This window comes from Prosopis cineraria, unplaced genomic scaffold (assembly GCF_029017545.1).
Source record: "Prosopis cineraria cultivar Desert tree isolate PC_DT_omini unplaced genomic scaffold, ASM2901754v1 PC13, whole genome shotgun sequence".
Classification (NCBI taxonomy): domain Eukaryota; kingdom Viridiplantae; phylum Streptophyta; class Magnoliopsida; order Fabales; family Fabaceae; genus Prosopis; species Prosopis cineraria.
Window position 1 is genome coordinate 1,391,118 of NW_026555344.1, and position 17,917 is coordinate 1,409,034.

At 34.8% G+C, this 17,917-nt stretch overlaps 1 protein-coding gene across 4 annotated transcripts; it reads left to right on the forward strand.

Annotated features, from left to right (window-relative positions):
• The first annotated feature begins 1,101 nt into the window (after positions 1–1,101).
• On the forward strand, positions 1,102–17,376 carry LOC129290513 (uncharacterized). Of its 4 annotated transcripts, XR_008588421.1 has the most exons (24): positions 1,102–1,613; positions 1,798–1,905; positions 2,389–2,537; positions 3,439–3,520; positions 5,871–6,286; positions 6,651–7,083; positions 7,195–7,418; positions 7,890–8,085; positions 8,231–8,376; positions 8,773–8,947; positions 9,093–9,146; positions 10,406–10,585; positions 10,983–11,095; positions 11,814–11,993; positions 12,709–12,766; positions 13,550–13,609; positions 13,700–13,741; positions 13,849–13,970; positions 14,064–14,199; positions 14,297–14,374; positions 15,213–15,329; positions 16,465–16,527; positions 16,628–16,890; positions 17,136–17,376. XR_008588421.1 is itself a non-coding variant. In XM_054927298.1 (23 exons), the coding sequence occupies exons 1-23, from the start codon at positions 1,467–1,469 to the stop codon at positions 16,712–16,714; spliced, it is 3,366 nt and encodes a 1,121-aa protein (XP_054783273.1). In that variant the 5' UTR covers positions 1,102–1,466; the 3' UTR covers positions 16,715–17,376. The 4 variants fall into 4 exon arrangements, 3 of the variants coding, with proteins under 3 accessions (XP_054783273.1, XP_054783274.1, XP_054783275.1); XM_054927298.1 differs by having other exon boundaries at positions 16,628–17,376; XM_054927299.1 differs by lacking the exons at positions 1,102–1,613; positions 1,798–1,905 and having other exon boundaries at positions 2,529–2,561; positions 16,628–17,376.
• Positions 17,377–17,917: the final 541 nt, after the last annotated feature.

Below are 17,917 nucleotides of genomic sequence, written 5' to 3' on the forward strand. Positions count from 1 at the left end.
GAAAAGAACAAAGTGCCCTCTTGCAAAAAATAAAAAAATGTAGCTAATCAAAAGGCTTGTTAATCATGTAATTTTAACCGTTAATTATACAATATGACTTGAACTACTTAACTTAATTTGTTAATCTGTGACTTCTTAAACTTAACTACATTACTTATTAATTTCCTAACTTACCTGTTAATTCCACAAAAACATTTGTTAATTTCATAACTTCAATGACAAGACTTGTTTAATTCGTTGAACCGAAGGCAACTAAATTATTTATTAAGCGTATGATTTTTCTTGTTAATTTTTCAACAGAACTAGTTAATTGCATATCGTCACTTGTTAAATGACACTTGATATCTTGTTCAATATTAAATCTATAACAAATTCATTACTCGTGAAATTATTATCTTGCACTGTAAACTAAAAAATATTATTTATTAACTAAATAACATTATTTAATAATGCTTGATAGGGATTAACAAGTAAAGTTAAATAATTAATAAGTTTTATTGTGTAATTAACAAGTAAAGTTATATGATTAATAAATCTCTTGATTAGCTACCTTTTTTCTTTTTTTTTTTTTTTGCTGAGGGATATTTCCGTTTTTTTAGCCAACTTTATTTTAGTTCAATCCAAAAAACTTATAAATTTTTTTTCTTTTCTTTTCTTTTTTTTTTTGTGTGAAACTTATTGGCAAATGTTTCTCTTCTATGCTCCTTAGTTAAAATTCTCTCCTAAAACTATCATCACAATGCAAAAATCAATTCTGATGGTTAAACAAATCACTTTTACCACCTTTTTCTTCACAGAGTGAGTTTTTTTTTTCTTTTTGGCAACAAGAGTAAACGACATTTTTGAGCCATGCTCATGGTCCCATCATGGCATAATCATTGTAAATAAAATAAAATTGTAAATAAAATAAAAATCACACTATTCACCAAAAAAAAAATAAAAATCACACTGGGTCGATTAATTTGGGTTATCAGTATAATATTTATCTTTGTTTATAAGAAATCAGGTAGTTAATTAGTACCAAACTCTTGTGGCCCAAGTTGTGATATTTGTAATTTCTTGGGTGCACTAATAAAAATTAGGTTTGATTCCTCTGTTACTCCGTTCATCTTGGTCCGTTGTTTTCTTCCTGGCATTTCTTGACTTCACTTCATGGCGAAAATTGACGTATACGGAAAATAGTTTCATTGTAATCTTCGAGGGGACCCTTATTTATTGTAATATTTATGTGGAAATTGCCCTTTTTTTGGTGCGGAAAATAGTTTTATTTTCACTTCCCCTATCTACCCGTCGGAGTTCAGATTCGTTCTTCTTCATCGTGGATCAAGCTGGGGCAGCTGCATCAGTTTTCACCAGAAAATGCTTGTGATCTCCTTTACATTTCCCTTTCACTCTTTCCAGTTCCCAGATCTATGTTAAATTTCATTAATCTGAAGCAAATCTAAGAACTAGCACGGGACGAGAAGATGTATATGGCATACGGATGGCCTCAGGTCATTCCGCTTGAACAGGGACTCTGTCCCTCAATCCAGAAGATTATTTACCTCAAGGTCATTAATCATCAATTACTCGTTGTATCCCCCACTCACTTCGAGCTATGGAGTGCTTCCCAGGTACATGTATCTGCACTTCATGTGAATCAATCGTTTTGTTATGAATTTGTGTGTATCACTTTTTTGTACTAGAAGAAAAGAAAGCTGAAGTTAATGGATGTAGATGTCTGTAATGTGGATATTGGGTGGAGGAGAGAATGGATTCTGGGTTTGACTGAATTTTGGGTTTTTGGATCGGGTTCAGAATAAAGTGAGACTGGGGAAGTACAAGAGAGATTCAGATTCATTGCGAAGGGAAGGAGAAAATTTGCAGGCGGTGTGGAGCCCTGATGCCAAATTAATCGCCATTATCGTAAGCTCCCTTTCATTCTTGTGATGAACTTCTGTGTTATGCTGTTCGAATTTTTTGGTCACATGTTTAATTTAGCATGCTATTTATAATAACCCGTTGTGCAATGTAGCATATAACAGTGAAGCATATACATCTTAAGTCAAAATGTCAATCTTATTGCTAATCAGGTGAAAAAAATTGCTAGCTTATTGAGGACAATGCTGTTCTGAGATTAAAGAAGAGCCTTGACACTTGTTGCTTCAAATTCAGAATAGTTAACTTATCCACAAAATAACTTCAGTCATATTTAGAGATTCTTTTTAGTGAGATTCTGTGCTTGATTTCATCTCCTATTCTTATATTGTTCATACTACTAACAATTTCTGTCGCAAAATAATATATTTCTGTTGTGACTTGTTAAATCTATTACATATTTCTGTTTCCGTTATCATATGACGTTGATGCTCCTAATGCTTAAGTATTTTCTTATAATATTACTTGCAGACGTCATCTTTCTTTCTTCACATTTTCAAGGCACAAGTCTCAGAAAAACGGATACATATTGGAGGGAAGCAGCCCTCTGCTTTGCGCCTTGCTACCATTTCTCTTCTTCTGAGTGAACAAGTGCCCTTCGCTGTGGAGGATTTGACACTGTAGGTGTCACCATCTTGGTTTGAGTTAAGAAAATCAAACAGAAGTTTTACTAGTGGAAGATATGAACGGGGATATGATCATTGTGATGCTGAGATTTTGTCTTATGTAATTAACGCCATAAGAAATACAAATGTTTTTTATTTTCAAAATTTATGAAAGGATAGAAAGATGCCAGACCATGTTTGGGATGCATAATGTTAGGTATTGAAGGGGAAAGGGAACAAAGATGTGAATGGAAATGACACTCATTTCTCTATTAAAAGAATATGCATTGTTGAATAATAACTGAGATGCAACAGCCGTTATGTGAATTGTTTATGCTATGTTTTCCATGATTGACATTACTTTTTCTTCTCCCTTTGGCCACCAGACCTACCTTCATTATCATAAACCTGGCCGTACCTTGGATTTCACTTTTTTTTTTTTTTGAAGGAGCTTGATCAACATATCTGTTTTAGGCATTGTACTTTCATGATTAAGTTATGAGTTGGAAATTCAGACAGTATAATAGCATGGAATTATACTGAGTAGTAGAATAAAAATTATATGGCTTAAACAACTTTCGAAAGTATACTTTCCCATGATTGCATGAAAATGCTTGTCAGAGTAACCATATACTTTCCCATGATTGCATGAAAATGCTTGTCAGAGTAACCATGTCTATCTGCCATCTTCTGGGTCTATCTATTGTAACAATTGGGTTACATGAATCCTATTTCAGCCACTCTCCCCCTTTTAATCTTCCAAAGTCAGTTCATCTTTTAATACAACATACCACCATTTTTGAATGCTTCCTGGAAAATGTCAGGTTTTGTGCTTCGCTTTGCCCTATATGGTTCAAATTATGAAGCCATTTTCTGTGTGATCTTGAAACTTTTCCTTTTATGACCTTTTTGTCAGGAGCAATATTGTAAGTGACAATAAACACATGCTGCTTGGACTTTCTGATGGAACTTTGTACAGTATATCTTGGAAGGGAGAGGTAATTTGAATATATCAAATTCAGCAATTTGCACCATCCATTTCCATTTGACTCATTTTCTTCAGGCATTGATATAGTGCTAATATTCAACAGATTTTTCTGTAATGTTTTTGATGTAAGACACACTCACACACACTTGCATAGATATGAACAAAGGGAGAGAGTGGGGAGAAATAGAAACCGAGAGAGGGAGAGATTAGAGGCAGAAACAGAGAAGGGAGAGAGAAGACAGAGAAAGAAGAAGAAAGGGAGGGACAGACGAAAGAGAGAGGGGGAAGCTACCTGACTCAATCAAAATACTTCATTCATCAAGTGTTTTTTTCACAAGAGTAAAGCCTAGTCTATTTAAGCTAAAGTTGCCAGCCTATTAAGGAAACCTCAATCACTCATCCATATAAAGCCACTTTTCATATTTCCTTTTACAAAATATTAAAATAACACAAAGGAAACAACATATTAAAATAACACAAGAAAACCGATTTTTTTGAAAATAATAATAATCTACTAGCTTAGTTTTCTTCAAAATATATTATTGTTATATTTCATCCATTCTCCCTTGCTTGATGGAACTCTCCTTTGGAGAGTAAAAAAGTTGATGTAACTCCACTAGAACGCAATGTAGGAAATTCCTCCCTGTAGCAACTAATCTGGAGATTCTTTCCAACATGCAAGGTAGTGGAAAATGAGACCATGTGGAGAGTAAGAAATGTGATAATAGTGATTTGGAAAACCTTCCCAATGAACAAGGTTAGTTGTAGAGGCTGCTGTCAAATGGGAAACCAATATGTTCTTTCATAACCAAAACAACCTTTGTAGCGAATGGTGTAGCACATAGATCCCTAACTTGATAAATCTAAGGCTTGTGATTCAAGATCTTTGGCTACCATTTCAAACCTTGATTCAATTCAAGACTCATGCCTTCATATTTCATGGATATTTCTTCTAAATCAGCCTCTTTTTCTTGTTTCTTAATAACATTTGTGCTAGCCTCAGTTATTGCCTTGACTTCTTCCATAACTAAGCTTCCAATTTCAGGACCACTAATATTGTTAGTATCTTTTTTTTTTTTTTGCATAATTGACATAGGTGAAGGCTTTTGATTGAGGATACTATTTTCTAGTGCCACAAAAGAATCATGATCCTCTCTAGGTCTTGACAAAGTTTTTCCCACAGCACGTTGTTCACACACACATGTGATAGCTCTTAAAATTTCATCAACCTTACTATGCATATACTCCTTGAACTCTTGAAATTTTTGTTTCTCATCTTCCTTATGATCCTTACGAGATTCCTCAAGGTAACTATTAGTAATTCAGGACATAATAAACACAAACTAGACTCACAAATGATGTCTTGCACATAAGATAGGTTTGAACAGAAGGAACCATGCAAAACAACACAAAAAACAATGAACTAACAGGTATTGAGAGGGTAATTGGCCTTACCAACATAACTTTAGAGCCTTGAAGATGAAACTTTTCCCCAAACTAATCTTTGAATGATGATTTGGGACTCTCAAGTTGCTCAAAACTGTAGAAAACTCCTTGAAAGCAACCAAAAATGCAAAAATTCAGATTCTGGACACTATTTATGTTGGTGTATGAAGTCACGTGCAGGGGTTGTCATTGGCACATGGGGCGCGTGAAGCTCACGTGCAGAGCACTCCACCGGTGTGTGGAGGCATGTGTGGCGGAGGATGGAGGCGGGACTTCGGGTTTTAATCGGATTCCTTCTCTTGAACACAATGGTGGTGGTGGTTTGGTGATCTGGCATTAGGAAGTAGGGGTTTCTGGGTAGGCAGCATGAAACAGAGGGTTTTGAAGGTTTTTAGGCAAGTTTTCTGTGATTTTCAGGTGATGGAAACAAGCAAGGTAGAAACACTAGCTCTAATACCAAACTGATGCAACACACACACACTAGCAGAGAGTAGAGAGAAACCAGAAATAAGGAGGGAGAAATGAAGAAGATGAAGTACATAATAGTGGGGGAGCAAGAGAGGGAGATAGACGTAGAGAGAGGGAGAGCTATCAAACTTTACTCATGATATTCATTCATTCATCAAGTGTTTTTTTTTTTTTTACAAGAGTAAAGCCTAGTCTATTTACACTAAAGTTGCCTGCCTATAAAGGAAACCTTAATTACTCATCCATATAAAGCTACTTTTCAGATTTCCTTTTACAAAATATTAAAATAACACAGAAAACAACATGTTAAAATAACAAGAAAACTTATTTTTTTCCTAAAATAATAATCTACTAATCTAGCTTTCTTCAAAATATATTATTCTTATATTTCATCAGTTTTGCTTTTAACTTTAAACATGATCATCATTCCATGTTCTCCTGAACAGTTTGGTGGGGCTTTTGCATTTGATCCACATCCTCATGGTAGTGTTGAAGATTCTCAAGTACCACTTGCTCTAGGCAATGGCCTTTCTCCTAAAAGTCATCCAAAGGTTCTTATGTCCAACAACAATGCCCCTAGAAAATCTGCAATTATCCAGCTAGAGCTTTGTCTTCTATTAAGGTTGCTTTTTGTCTTGTATTCTGATGGGCAACTTGTCTCATGTTCTGTAAGTAAGAAAGGTTTAAAGCAGGTTGACTCCATTAAATCTGAAAAGAGGTTGGCTTGTGGTGATGCTGTATGTGCTTCAATGGCTCCAGAGCAGCAAATTCTAGCTGTTGGTACCAGAAGAGGCACAGTTGAATTATATGATCTGGGCAAATCTGCATCACTTATACGCACAGTCTCTTTGTATGACTGGGGGTAATCTGTTTTATTTTATTTTTAAATAACATTATGTCTTGTTCATTTTGCTCCTCACATGCTTCCTCTAATTTTTTGGTATCATACCATGTTCTTCAATCCTAGTGCTGCCATTTGATTAATCTTTAATTTTTATTATCATCTCTAAATTGAAGACCGACCATATTTAGTGCAATAAATTTCATCTCCCAGTGCATCTTAGATATAATGAGCTCATGTATAGCTCAGCATATATAAAATATGTTTGTAATAATCACTTTCTCCTTATTTTCAGAATTTCACTAGATTGGGATTTATGCATTTAGCCAATTTTGATGATGTTGGATCTAAGTCATGAAGTATGACGAGTCTGACTCTTTTGCAGATACTCTATGGATGACACTGGTTCTGTTAATTGCATTGCTTGGACACCTGATAACTCTGCATTTGCTGTTGGGTGGAAATTGAGGGGATTTGCAGTTTGGTCTGTTTCTGGATGTCGATTGATGTCTACAATTCGACAAATAGGTTTAAGTTCTGTATCTTCTCCAATGGCTAAGCCAAACCAAGAGTCTAAATATGAACCATTGATGGGTGGCACCTCACTTTTGCAGTGGGATGAATATGGGTATAGACTTTATGCTGTTGAGGAGGAATCTTCAGAGAGAGTTCTCTCATTCTCTTTTGGCAAATGCTGTCTTAGCAGAGGTGTTTCAGGAACCACATACATCCGGCAAGTAATTTATGGGGAAGACCGGTTACTTATTGTGCAATCAGAAGAGACTGATGAGCTCAAAATGCTGCATCTTAATCTTCCAGTTATGTGCTTTTCCTTTTGGGGTCAAATTCGAACTGTGTTTGGTTATGAAAATCTTAGTGTTTTGCTTGGTGTCTTTCACTGAATGAAGACAAAGTTTAAAAATGTGCAGGTTTCTTATATCTCCCAAAACTGGCCTGTTCAACATGTTGCAGCTAGCAAGGATGGAATGTACTTAGCTGTTGCTGGCCTCCATGGTTTGATATTGTATGATATACGATTAAGAAGATGGCGAGTTTTTGGAGATGTTACCCAGGAACAAAAGATTCAATGCAAAGGTTTGTTATGGCTGGGGAAGATTGTTGTCGTCTGCAACTATATTGATTCTTCCAACACGTGAGATACTTTGCTGTATCTAAATGTTGCACGTAGTTGATTTTTACAAGTTTGGTGTGTCGGATACTCAGATGTAGATTCTTTGCAGTCAATTGATATACTTCAGTGCATATTCATTATGAAGCCTCAATTTGGATGGCTCTCAATTTCTCTCATTTTTTTGGGTTTTTGAAAGGGATCAACCACACACACCTAACCTAACCCTTCTCCAAAGGGAAGGTTGACACACTCTCTTCACACTCTCACGTTCACCCCTACACTACTTGGAGCTCTCAACCCACAACCTCCTGCTTTTACGGGGGTGTTTGGTATGGGGTGCCATTGAGCCAAGAGGCTCTTGGCATTTTTCTTTCTCAGTTATGTTAAGTACTGGTCTTATAAAAGCTGATTTCTGTAACTCTTTCTGAACCACACTGCAATTTATGGAACCATTTTGCTCTTTTCCTAATGTTCTTAAAGTACATGTTTCAGGTATGAGTTGCTCTTCTATCCAAGATATCACCTCGATCAAAGTTCATTACTCTGTCGAAAATCACTGCTTGCTAAACCAATGGTGATGGATGTCTATCAAGATTATATACTGGTTACATATAAACCTTTTGATGTCCACATATTCCATGTAAACTTAATTGGTGAATTGACACCTTCAGGAAATCCAGATTTACAGGTAAATGCATACTTTTGTTGTTTTTATTCTCTTGTTATGAATGATGCTCTTCTTTGATATGTTGAAACTTATTTTGCTTTGTATTTGAAGTTCCTTCAATAAACCTTGTTTACCATACATTTTTAAGTTATAACATGGCAAACAGCTTTCTACAGTACGAGAACTTTCTATCATGACTGCCAAGAGCCACCCTGCAGCAATGCGCTTTATTCCTGATCCAAGTTCTACAGAGTCTATGTCAAACAATTATGTCTCGTCAGTGTCAGATTCATTAGCTAGAGAACCAGCAAGGTATGCCTCATGAACAGCATATATTCTTTTTGTCCAGATCAATTTTGCCTCTTCTAATTTATATGGTCCAAGTAAACTGTCACCATTAGAGAAGTCATTACATATTACACTTAAGTATCCCATACAACCCTTTTCCTATACCAATTTAAGCATAGAAAAAGTCACCTACTTCTATTGCTGCTGGGATTGGACATAAGAATTTATGTACCTTCCTACAGTGAGCCGTTTTTATCTTTATTGTGAAGGCCAAGAGCGAATATTTATTCTTTTTCTTTTTACAAAATATAACCTTAATTTGATTCCTTAAAATGCTGGTTAGGCTAAGGTAACTAAAAAAGTGGGATGAAGGTTGTATACTTTTCATGTTACATTCCTCTTGAAAATGATTTCTTCTAGGTGTTTGATATTGAGAGCAAATGGAGAGCTTTCACTTCTTGATTTGGATGATGGACGTGAGAGAAAGCTTACTGATTCAGTTGAATTGTTTTGGGTTACTTGTGGCCATTCAGAGGATAAAACAAATTTAATTGAGGAAGTTTCATGGTTAGATTATGGTCACCGAGGCATGCAGGTAATTAACTGTCAAGAATTTTCTTGTGTCCAGTATGTACACCATTGTATTTTACTCGGTTTAGTGCCAACTTTTGATTTAATCTCTAGTTTATTCCCATTTTACTTTGTCTGAAAATTTTATTTATGCTTGTTTAATTTTACAGGTTTGGTATCCATCTCCAGGTGCTGATTCGTATAAGCAAGAGGATTTTTTGCAGGTCTGCATATAGATAACTATACTGGCTGTTTATATGTAGTAGACTGCATTGACTAGCATGCATAAGGAACTTTATAGTTAAGTAATTTATATATCTATTTTCTTTAACATTTGATACTGCAATGATTTCATAACTTTGTCTATTGGATATCATAATCATTAGAATTTTGTATATTTGTTGGTCCATGTGAGATCTTAATTTCTGTTGATTGGCTTCATATTCTGGTTTTCTTATAACTGAATAGCTTGGCAAGAAATTTGACTTTTCCTTATGACATTTTTTTTTGGGGGGGGGAATGTACTTTTGATTTTCTGAAAAATACACCATCACGTTTTAACTATTTAATGCTTGAAGTTATGAAATGCTAAGTTTGGTCGGATCTTTTAGATTTGTGGCTTGTTTGTCCTGGAGTATGTAATAAGAGGGACTATTGAGTTTCAAGTCAAAAACTTTTAGGGACTCAATTGTGTAGTTGGAGGTATAAATTTTTCAGGGTTTAAAAGTAATAAGAAAAATGAATGACTTAAGCTTGTGGCAATCCTACTCAAGTAACCTGAGCTATTTTAGTGAAATGAACGAGCATAAGCACAAGTAAATATGAAAAATTAACATTTTATCAGAGCAATAGAGAAAGAAAAAGAAAAGAGGCCTAGCTTTCATAAGATCTGGAATTGTGAAAAATAAATTGCTGGACCTAAGGCTTCTGAGGTTCAAGAGTACAAGTATAGACGATGAAGAAAAATGAAAGTAGTGACCTGAGGCTCTTGAGACTCAAAAGAATACAAGCTCAGGCAAATCACAATGGGCCCAAATGATAACTGGACTCAGAAAGAAGTGTGAGCCAAGTCCAGTTTCATTTGATGTGTGGTGTTGGAGATGAGCTTTGAAAGAAGTTCCACATCTAAAAGTAGTTAGAAAATGAAGGGCATATAAATTTGTAGCAATCCTAATTAAGTAGCTTAAGCTATTCAGGTAAAATGGATTTATCCAAGCACAAGCATGTTAAGAAAATTAACACTAAGATTTAGGATTAATTAGTTGAGGCATAAATCTCCGAAGGACCAAAAACTATATTTTCTCTTCTTAATTCTCATTGTTTCTTTTTGATGTTGAACAAGGACATTAAAATCTTTATGTTTTAGCTGGTAGATATACAAAAACTAGGAAAAATGGTATTTTTAGGCTCTGATGCAACTTTGCTGGAGTTTGGTTCTAGATGTAGTGTATTTGCTGAGTTGGGACTCATTGAATTTTTTTAGTTGGACCCGGAATTGGAGTTTGATCGTGAAGTATACCCTCTGGGACTCCTTCCAAATGTTGGTGTGGTTGTTGGTGTTTCTCAGAGAATGTCATTTTCAGCAAGTACAGAATTCCCATGTTTTGAACCAACTCCTCAAGCACAAACAATATTGCACTGCCTACTTCGGCACCTTCTTCAGGTATTGAATTTATTAAACTTCAATTGTCATTTGGGTCCATGGAAGATGCATACTCTGTTTTGATCTAGTCCTTGGAAGATAGTTGATATCATTTATTTATTTGGGCCCCTAAAAAATTAAGAGTCCATCATTATGGTCTCTTTGTGGACTAAATTTCTTCTTCGTCAAACTCCCTTCAGGCACTTGCTGTGGCTTAAATGATTACTTTTCTAGGTTTGAAGTCAGTTTAGAGAGATTTGCAGGCATAGTATTGTAATTTAGTTATACTCCTAGGTTTTTAATGTGCTCTTTTTTCCAATCCTGTTCTTGTTTCTTGTATTAATGGATTCTTCTTTTTCTATAAAAAATTTTAAAAAATCCTGTGCGATTCTTTTCTTACTATTTTTTTGGCTGTTAGAGGGACAAAATTGAGGAAGCTTTAAGACTTGCAGAACTATCAGCAGAGAAGCCTCATTTTTCACATTGTCTAGAGTGGCTTCTTTTCACAGTATTCGAGGCAGATATATCCAGGTAATTGTCTTGTTGGGATGATTTCAATGAACACTAATAGAGTGAAGCCATCACCATATCAAATCAGTTTCCTTCTCCTTTTATTTGATAGAGAGATGATGAAGGGAATGTCAATTTTGGGAATGGTTGTAACGAAAAGGTTTTGGTCCACCAAAAGATGTACATTTCTTTAGTATTTTGGTCAGGTTCTTTTGCCAAGGATGGCTCAAAAGGATTAACCCCAGACACCTTACAAATCAGCTGTAGATGTCCACATTTTTTGAATTGTTAGAATCTGATGACTCCACTAGTAGTCCCATGATTGGTGAAACATGATCCTGTCCTGGTGCATTGAATTCCATTTTCATGCATATGAGTATGATTAGGTCTGCCAAGTGTAGCTTCATTTGATCCAAATGATCAACCTTACTGCTTTTTCCACTAGCATTGGATGGCTTATTGGGTTCGCAAAGTGGGAGTCTTGAACTAAATATGGCATGGTTTAGTATTTCAGGAAAGCTACTGTGATGTTAAGAACATTACTCCAATCTAAGCTTTATGATGTTACGGTGGAAAAATATAAGCTCTCCTTAAATCATTACCTGTTGATCATATTGGAAGCTGGTAGTTCTCAGTTTTTTTTTTTGCACGCTTGAGCATAGAAGTTTCATGGATCGATTTTTTTTTACTTTCAATTTATTTTATCTTGTCTGGTTACTTTCCAATTAAATTGCTGCAGGCAAAACGTGAATAAGAACCAGATTGCCGTGTCTAAACCGGCTAAACGCTCTCTTCTGGAGAAGACCTGTGATTTGATCAGAAACTTTCCAGAGTACCTTGATGTTGTTGTAAGTGTTGCCAGAAAAACTGACGGTCGTCATTGGGCAGATTTATTCTCTGCTGCAGGAAAATCAGCTGAGTATGTCCTTCAAGCATCTATTATCCTTATTCTTTCTATATTTATCTTGAATTTTAATTTTAACTGACTGTGAAGTGTACTCAAGCTGTTCATTACACTCTGTCATGTAAGAAAAAGGGAAAACCTATGTTCTCTAGTTGTTGACTATTATTTTAAACTTAGATTCAATTAAAGATCTATTCTCTGGCTAATATCTTAACTCATGGACTTGCTAATGGCTGCTGGATTCTTTTTACGGGGTACTTGTCAAGTAGTTTTCTTGCACATCAGGTTTCATCTCTCTCTCTAATAAATCTCTAATAAAACACTTGATAGAAAGGAAGTAGTTTTGCAGTATGTGTTTTTGCATGCTGGATGCAAAAAGAAAAAGAAAAAGAATAGAAACTTGATATTTCATTTTTATGATTGTTTTCTTATTTCTAATTCAAATGATATGAAGAAAATTGAAGTGTGACAATGATCACATTTCTAATTTATAAAACAACAGTGGTTTAGATGCAGCTATTTAGAATGGACGCAATCTCTGCTATTTTGAATAAAATTTTAATACTCAAAGATGCAAAGGAATTTATTACATTTATAGGGTTCTTTTGTTGCTTCTCCAAAATGAAGTTACATGAATTTTATATATTAGTTCTTAGTATAAACTGTAGGGTTTGTTGCATTGCTGTATTTTAATTATATAAATGATTTTCTTTGCTTTGTTTTTAAGTAGATTGTTTGAGGAATGCTTTCAACGTAGATGGTATCGCACTGCTGCTTGCTACATACTTGTAAGCATGATTTCCCTTTATATATATTTTTTGTTTTTCCCCCTTAACCTGTGGATAAGTTATGGCTTATGTTTCTTCTTTTTAATATATCTTTCTTCCTTTAAGGGCTAAGTCCTTCCCTTGGAAAGAGAAAATCCCCCCAACCCCATCATAATACATGGATAGAGTTGAACTTTTTGTTTATACTTGTTTCTCTTTGTTTATTGCTTTGGTTGAGGCTTGTAATTTTTTGTTGAATTAGTTTATGGAGAAATTCTTTGGCACACTTTGCGTAGTAATTTTTTATTTTTGGTAACACAAGCATTGAAGAATTATTTTTTTATACAAAATTACATCCGTGTGTCTTCTTTTGATATTTGATATGGGACTCTTCTTCATTGGCTGTATAGCAGAAGGCAATACCTTAGGCACCCAATAAATGCTGCTGGTTTATATTTGAGTGCTGCATCATCTAATTCGTGACATTGGTGGCATTTTAGAGTTGATTTGTTTGTTAAATTTTTTCATGAGATATTCTTATTACACAATATTTCAGTCGAGTTGATCCACACAATTGCACCTTATTACATTAAGAGGAAGGGGCACTTTTGGGTTGTTTGTTTTCTTACTTGTGGGACTTGCTTAATGGCTTTAATATGGTTCCTGAATTTTCTTCATTGCAAAGTGGTATGAGAAGAAAATTATTTACTTGGTGAGAGGGATTTGCAGATGATGTGGTGTTATGTGAAGTTATCTACCCTGATCTTTAGAATAAATGATCAATTAATATCTTAAATATAACAGGTGATTGCTAAACTTGAAGGCCCTGCTATTAGTCAGTACTGTGCTTTAAGGTTACTACAGGTTTGAGCTAAATTTTTTCGCTCATTTGTTCTTCGTTAGCTTTGATCAATTCAAGCCATATCAATGGTGATGATTGTGAAACATATGCAGGCTACACTTGATGAATCTTTGTACGAACTTGCTGGGGAGCTGGTACTATTTTGCAACTAGGATTGTTTATCTATTTGGTTGATCAGCAGTATGTCTTTTACAGAAGAACTAATGCCTTTTCTTTAATTATTTTTGTTTTTGGTCCTCAGGTGAGGTTCTTGCTAAGATCTGGTAGGGAATTTGATCATGCATCAAATGACTCGTTGTCTCCCAGATTTTTGGGTTACTTTCTTTTTGGTTCTAGTCACCAGAGACAGTCATTGAATAAAAGGTAGATGTACTCTTAGTGAATGTCCTTTGTGTTTCTCACAGCATGGACATGACGAGTACCAATCATCCTAACAATTTTTTTTTTTTTAATCAGCACCTCGTTCAAAGAGCAGAGTGCCCATGTTACTTCCGTTAAGAATATTTTAGAAAACCATGCTAGCTATTTGATGTCTGGGAAAGAGCTCTCAAAGCTTGTAGCATTTGTCAAAGGAACTCAGTTTGATTTAGTAGTAAGACTTTGCTAGTTCCTTATTCTAACGTCTCCCTTCAAACAGATTGTTTTCTTTTGTTTTAGTGGTTAAGCTGTTTAACGGCAATTAATTGCAGGAGTATCTTCAACGTGAAAGATATGGGAGTGCTCGGCTAGAGAATTTTGCATCAGGGCTTGAACTAATAAGCCAAAAGGTTTACTTTAAGTTGCTATGACTTAATAAATTTTTTTTTTCTGGAGTGACCAAGGGCCTATTTGGTTTCTGTTTTCAAAAACAGTTTAAAAAAATTAAAATTTTTTTTTTGAATGAGTGCTTTGAATCTAATTGTTTTCATTTTATTTTTCTTATTTCCAAAATACATTATATTTAATTATTGAAAAAACTACAGTTACCTCGATCAATAATTATCATTAGCCACCATCTTTAACTGTCGGTGACCTTCACTATTGACTGATTTTTTAATCCTAAAACTTTTTAAATTAACATAACCAAATTTTTGTTTTGTTTTGAATTTTTTGTTTGAAAACTATATTGCAAAATAGGTTTCAAAAACAAAAACTGAGAACAAAAACCAAACAGGCCATAAATCATTCAATTTTCTTCTTTTCAACACCCTCTTTTCATATGGGTTGTGTTGTTACATAAAAACTCTGATGCATTGATATTGCTTTCTTTGGTGCTTGTTTGCTCAAGCCCATTGGTTTGGTACTTTAGTATGAAACTCTGCCTTTTCTTGCTCAATTTTGTTGTAGCCTGAAGTTTTTAAAAAAATGCAAGGGTTTGTTAGGTAATTTTGTCATTAAGGATTGATAAATTCAATCAGTTGCACTCTAAAATATCTTGTGATATTTTATCAATCGTGGAAGTTATAGAGATGTAGAGGGAGACCAAGGACAGTTTGTTGTTGTTGATGATGCTTTCCTTATCACATATGAAGCAGATCTTGAATTGTGACTTAAGTTCTCTAGATTATTTGTAGCTATATTCTCGTCTTTCTTCCTCCTGCTTATTGAACACTCCTGTGTTGTCAGCTTCAAATGGAAACATTACAGAGCCGATTGGATGCAGAATTTCTCTTGTCACACATGTGTTCCGTTAAGTTCAAAGAATGGATAGTTGTCTTGGCGACCCTCTTACGACGATCTGAGGTATGTTTGATACTAGATAATGATTTCTAAGATTCTCATGACATGGCCTTTTTTCCTTGGGAAAACAAATTGCTTGTACTTAATTGTAAGATGCCCTTCATAACATGTTTTGATAAAGCGAAGAGGAAATTTGAACTTTTTTGAATTGCAAATGGAAAATTCTTCTTACTATGGCTTCTTAATGAACCTCTTGGCACCCACTGAGTGCTGGCAAATGTTCCCTGTTTTCGTACTTAAAAAGTATTCTACAGCTAAATTTGGTTTGAGTGATTGCTTTTGAGTTGTCTATGACTGAGATGTTCCTTTTAAGGAATAATCACAATGGACCCAACATTCTTTAGATATCACATGAAATATAACCAACATCTGCTTCATTGTTTAATATATCACCTACTTTTTATTGTTTTGCATCTATGAAGCCGATGTCTTTTGGGGGAAGGCATTTCGTTAGTACATAGCTGTCGGAGAAAATGACATTGGTGGAATTGATTGACATTAGTAGCATCAATTCATCAACATAAAATTCAGTATGGTCAGCAGATAATATTAAATTTGGATGGATTAAAATGCATGGAAACATTTTGAGCTGTACTTTGGAGAAAGATGTCTCATGCATTTTTTCTTCTTGCTATTATCCCTATAATAGTATAATATTTTGGGTCATGGCATAGAGACTGTGATAAAGCACTCTTGTTTTAGTATAGCTTTTTAGCGAATAAATAGGGTTTGGTTTTAGAATTCCTTTAAGGCAAAAGAGGCAGAACGATTTGCCAATCATTCACATGCTACAAAAAGTCAGTTGCTCATAAATTTTAGGGAGAATGACAGAGAGGTCCCAAAAGGATCAATTAATTCAAATTAAGTTCCAAGTGTTAAACTTCATAAATTTGCAAGTCCATCACTCAATTTTGCAACTGCTTTGTGATGAATTTGCAATTTATTTTTTAAATTTTAACACGGTTGAGACTTTTTTGTCATTCTCCCTAAATTTTATATTCCTTTTCTCTGTTGAAGAGGTGGCTGTATCTGAGTCTATGGATAGTTTGTCGTATTTACATCATTCATGGTTCTGAAGCCATTTGGTTGGAGTTAACTTTGTTGACCATTGCATTTATTTTATTGTGGTGAAATCAAGGTTCTTTTTGATCTGTTCCGGCACGATGTTCGGTTGTGGAAAGCATACAGCAATACCTTGCAGGTATGGCTTTTATCGTTTATCAACGTGAATTATAATAATAAAATGACAATACTAATAAGAAAAATAATGTCCTGTTCCTCTGGTTATCTATGCTCTACAGTCGCACGCTGTATTCACTGAATATCATGATTTGCTGGAAGACCTGGCAGAGAAACTTTCACCAGTTGGAAGTATGGAAGGAAAATGAAAGAAGATTTGATTTTTCACAGCAGTTCTCTGGTTCATGATGGTTTCCTGCTGAAGTAATCTGGATGAAGTGACTAAGAAAATGTCACTTGCAAAAAGAAAAGAGCATGAATTGGTAGCTCTTGATTTGATTGTGGGGCCAAGAAGTTACATCTATATGCTGGTTTCACCTTTGAGGTTCGTCACGCACAACATTTTATCCATGCTCAATCTGATAAATTGGTAATTGTACTTTTTGGTATAGAAAGAGGGTAGAAATTTCTTTAATGACTGTGAATTCCATTCTTTTCTTTTTTCTTTTTTGTCTATTCACAGACAGCAATATATTTTTGTAGAAGCATGAATAGATCCGCCTGTATATATATTTTTTCTGCTCCTGGTGGCTTAACATTTTTTATAGTGAAATTTATGCAACTTATCAGAAAGAGACGTGAAGAGAGGAACACGCAGCAGAAAGGTAGAAGGTCTGCAACCTTTCTCACCTCAACGATCTAGAGTTAGTGCTTTCCTATATAAACTTCTTTAGCGATACGATCGCTTTGCTTTTGCTGACGTGTATAGGCTGGCTTGTAACAGACCAAGAGTGTGTTAAGATTGAAGTTTGCAAACTTCAAGTGTGGACGAATTTAATTGCAAATTTTAATTTGGTTGAAGTTTCATGGATTGATGTGTGCAAACCCAACATGTACTAACCGTTACACCTCTAAGCGAATAATGATATGACATGCTATCAATTATGTGCTTTAATCAGAAACCAAAGTTAAAAAAAAAAAAAAACAGAAGGAAAAAGTGAAGGCATTGCAAGGCCTAACCTAAATGTCAAAGGATAAAATACTGGTTGAACTCATGATAACCCAACTCAAGTGAATGTGCTGAAGAAGGCGTGATGGATATACTAACAAGTTGATGATAAAAAACCACAGGGAGAGAGGATTTGCTTGCAGCCAATTGACTTCAAATGACGGATTAAACTTATGACTATTTTCCGTTCCAACGCACACTTCAAAGTTTTTGAACACGCACACGCGAGTTGCCTTGCAACGAATCACTAAATTGAAATGTTTGATTTTTTAAAAACACAAATTGAATACATCAAATTATTGCAATGACATTTAGGTAAAATATCAATTGAGGACCATTTAAGGTATTTTTTTTTTAATCAAAGAAGGACTTTCAGATTTTAATTTTTTACTACACTACATTG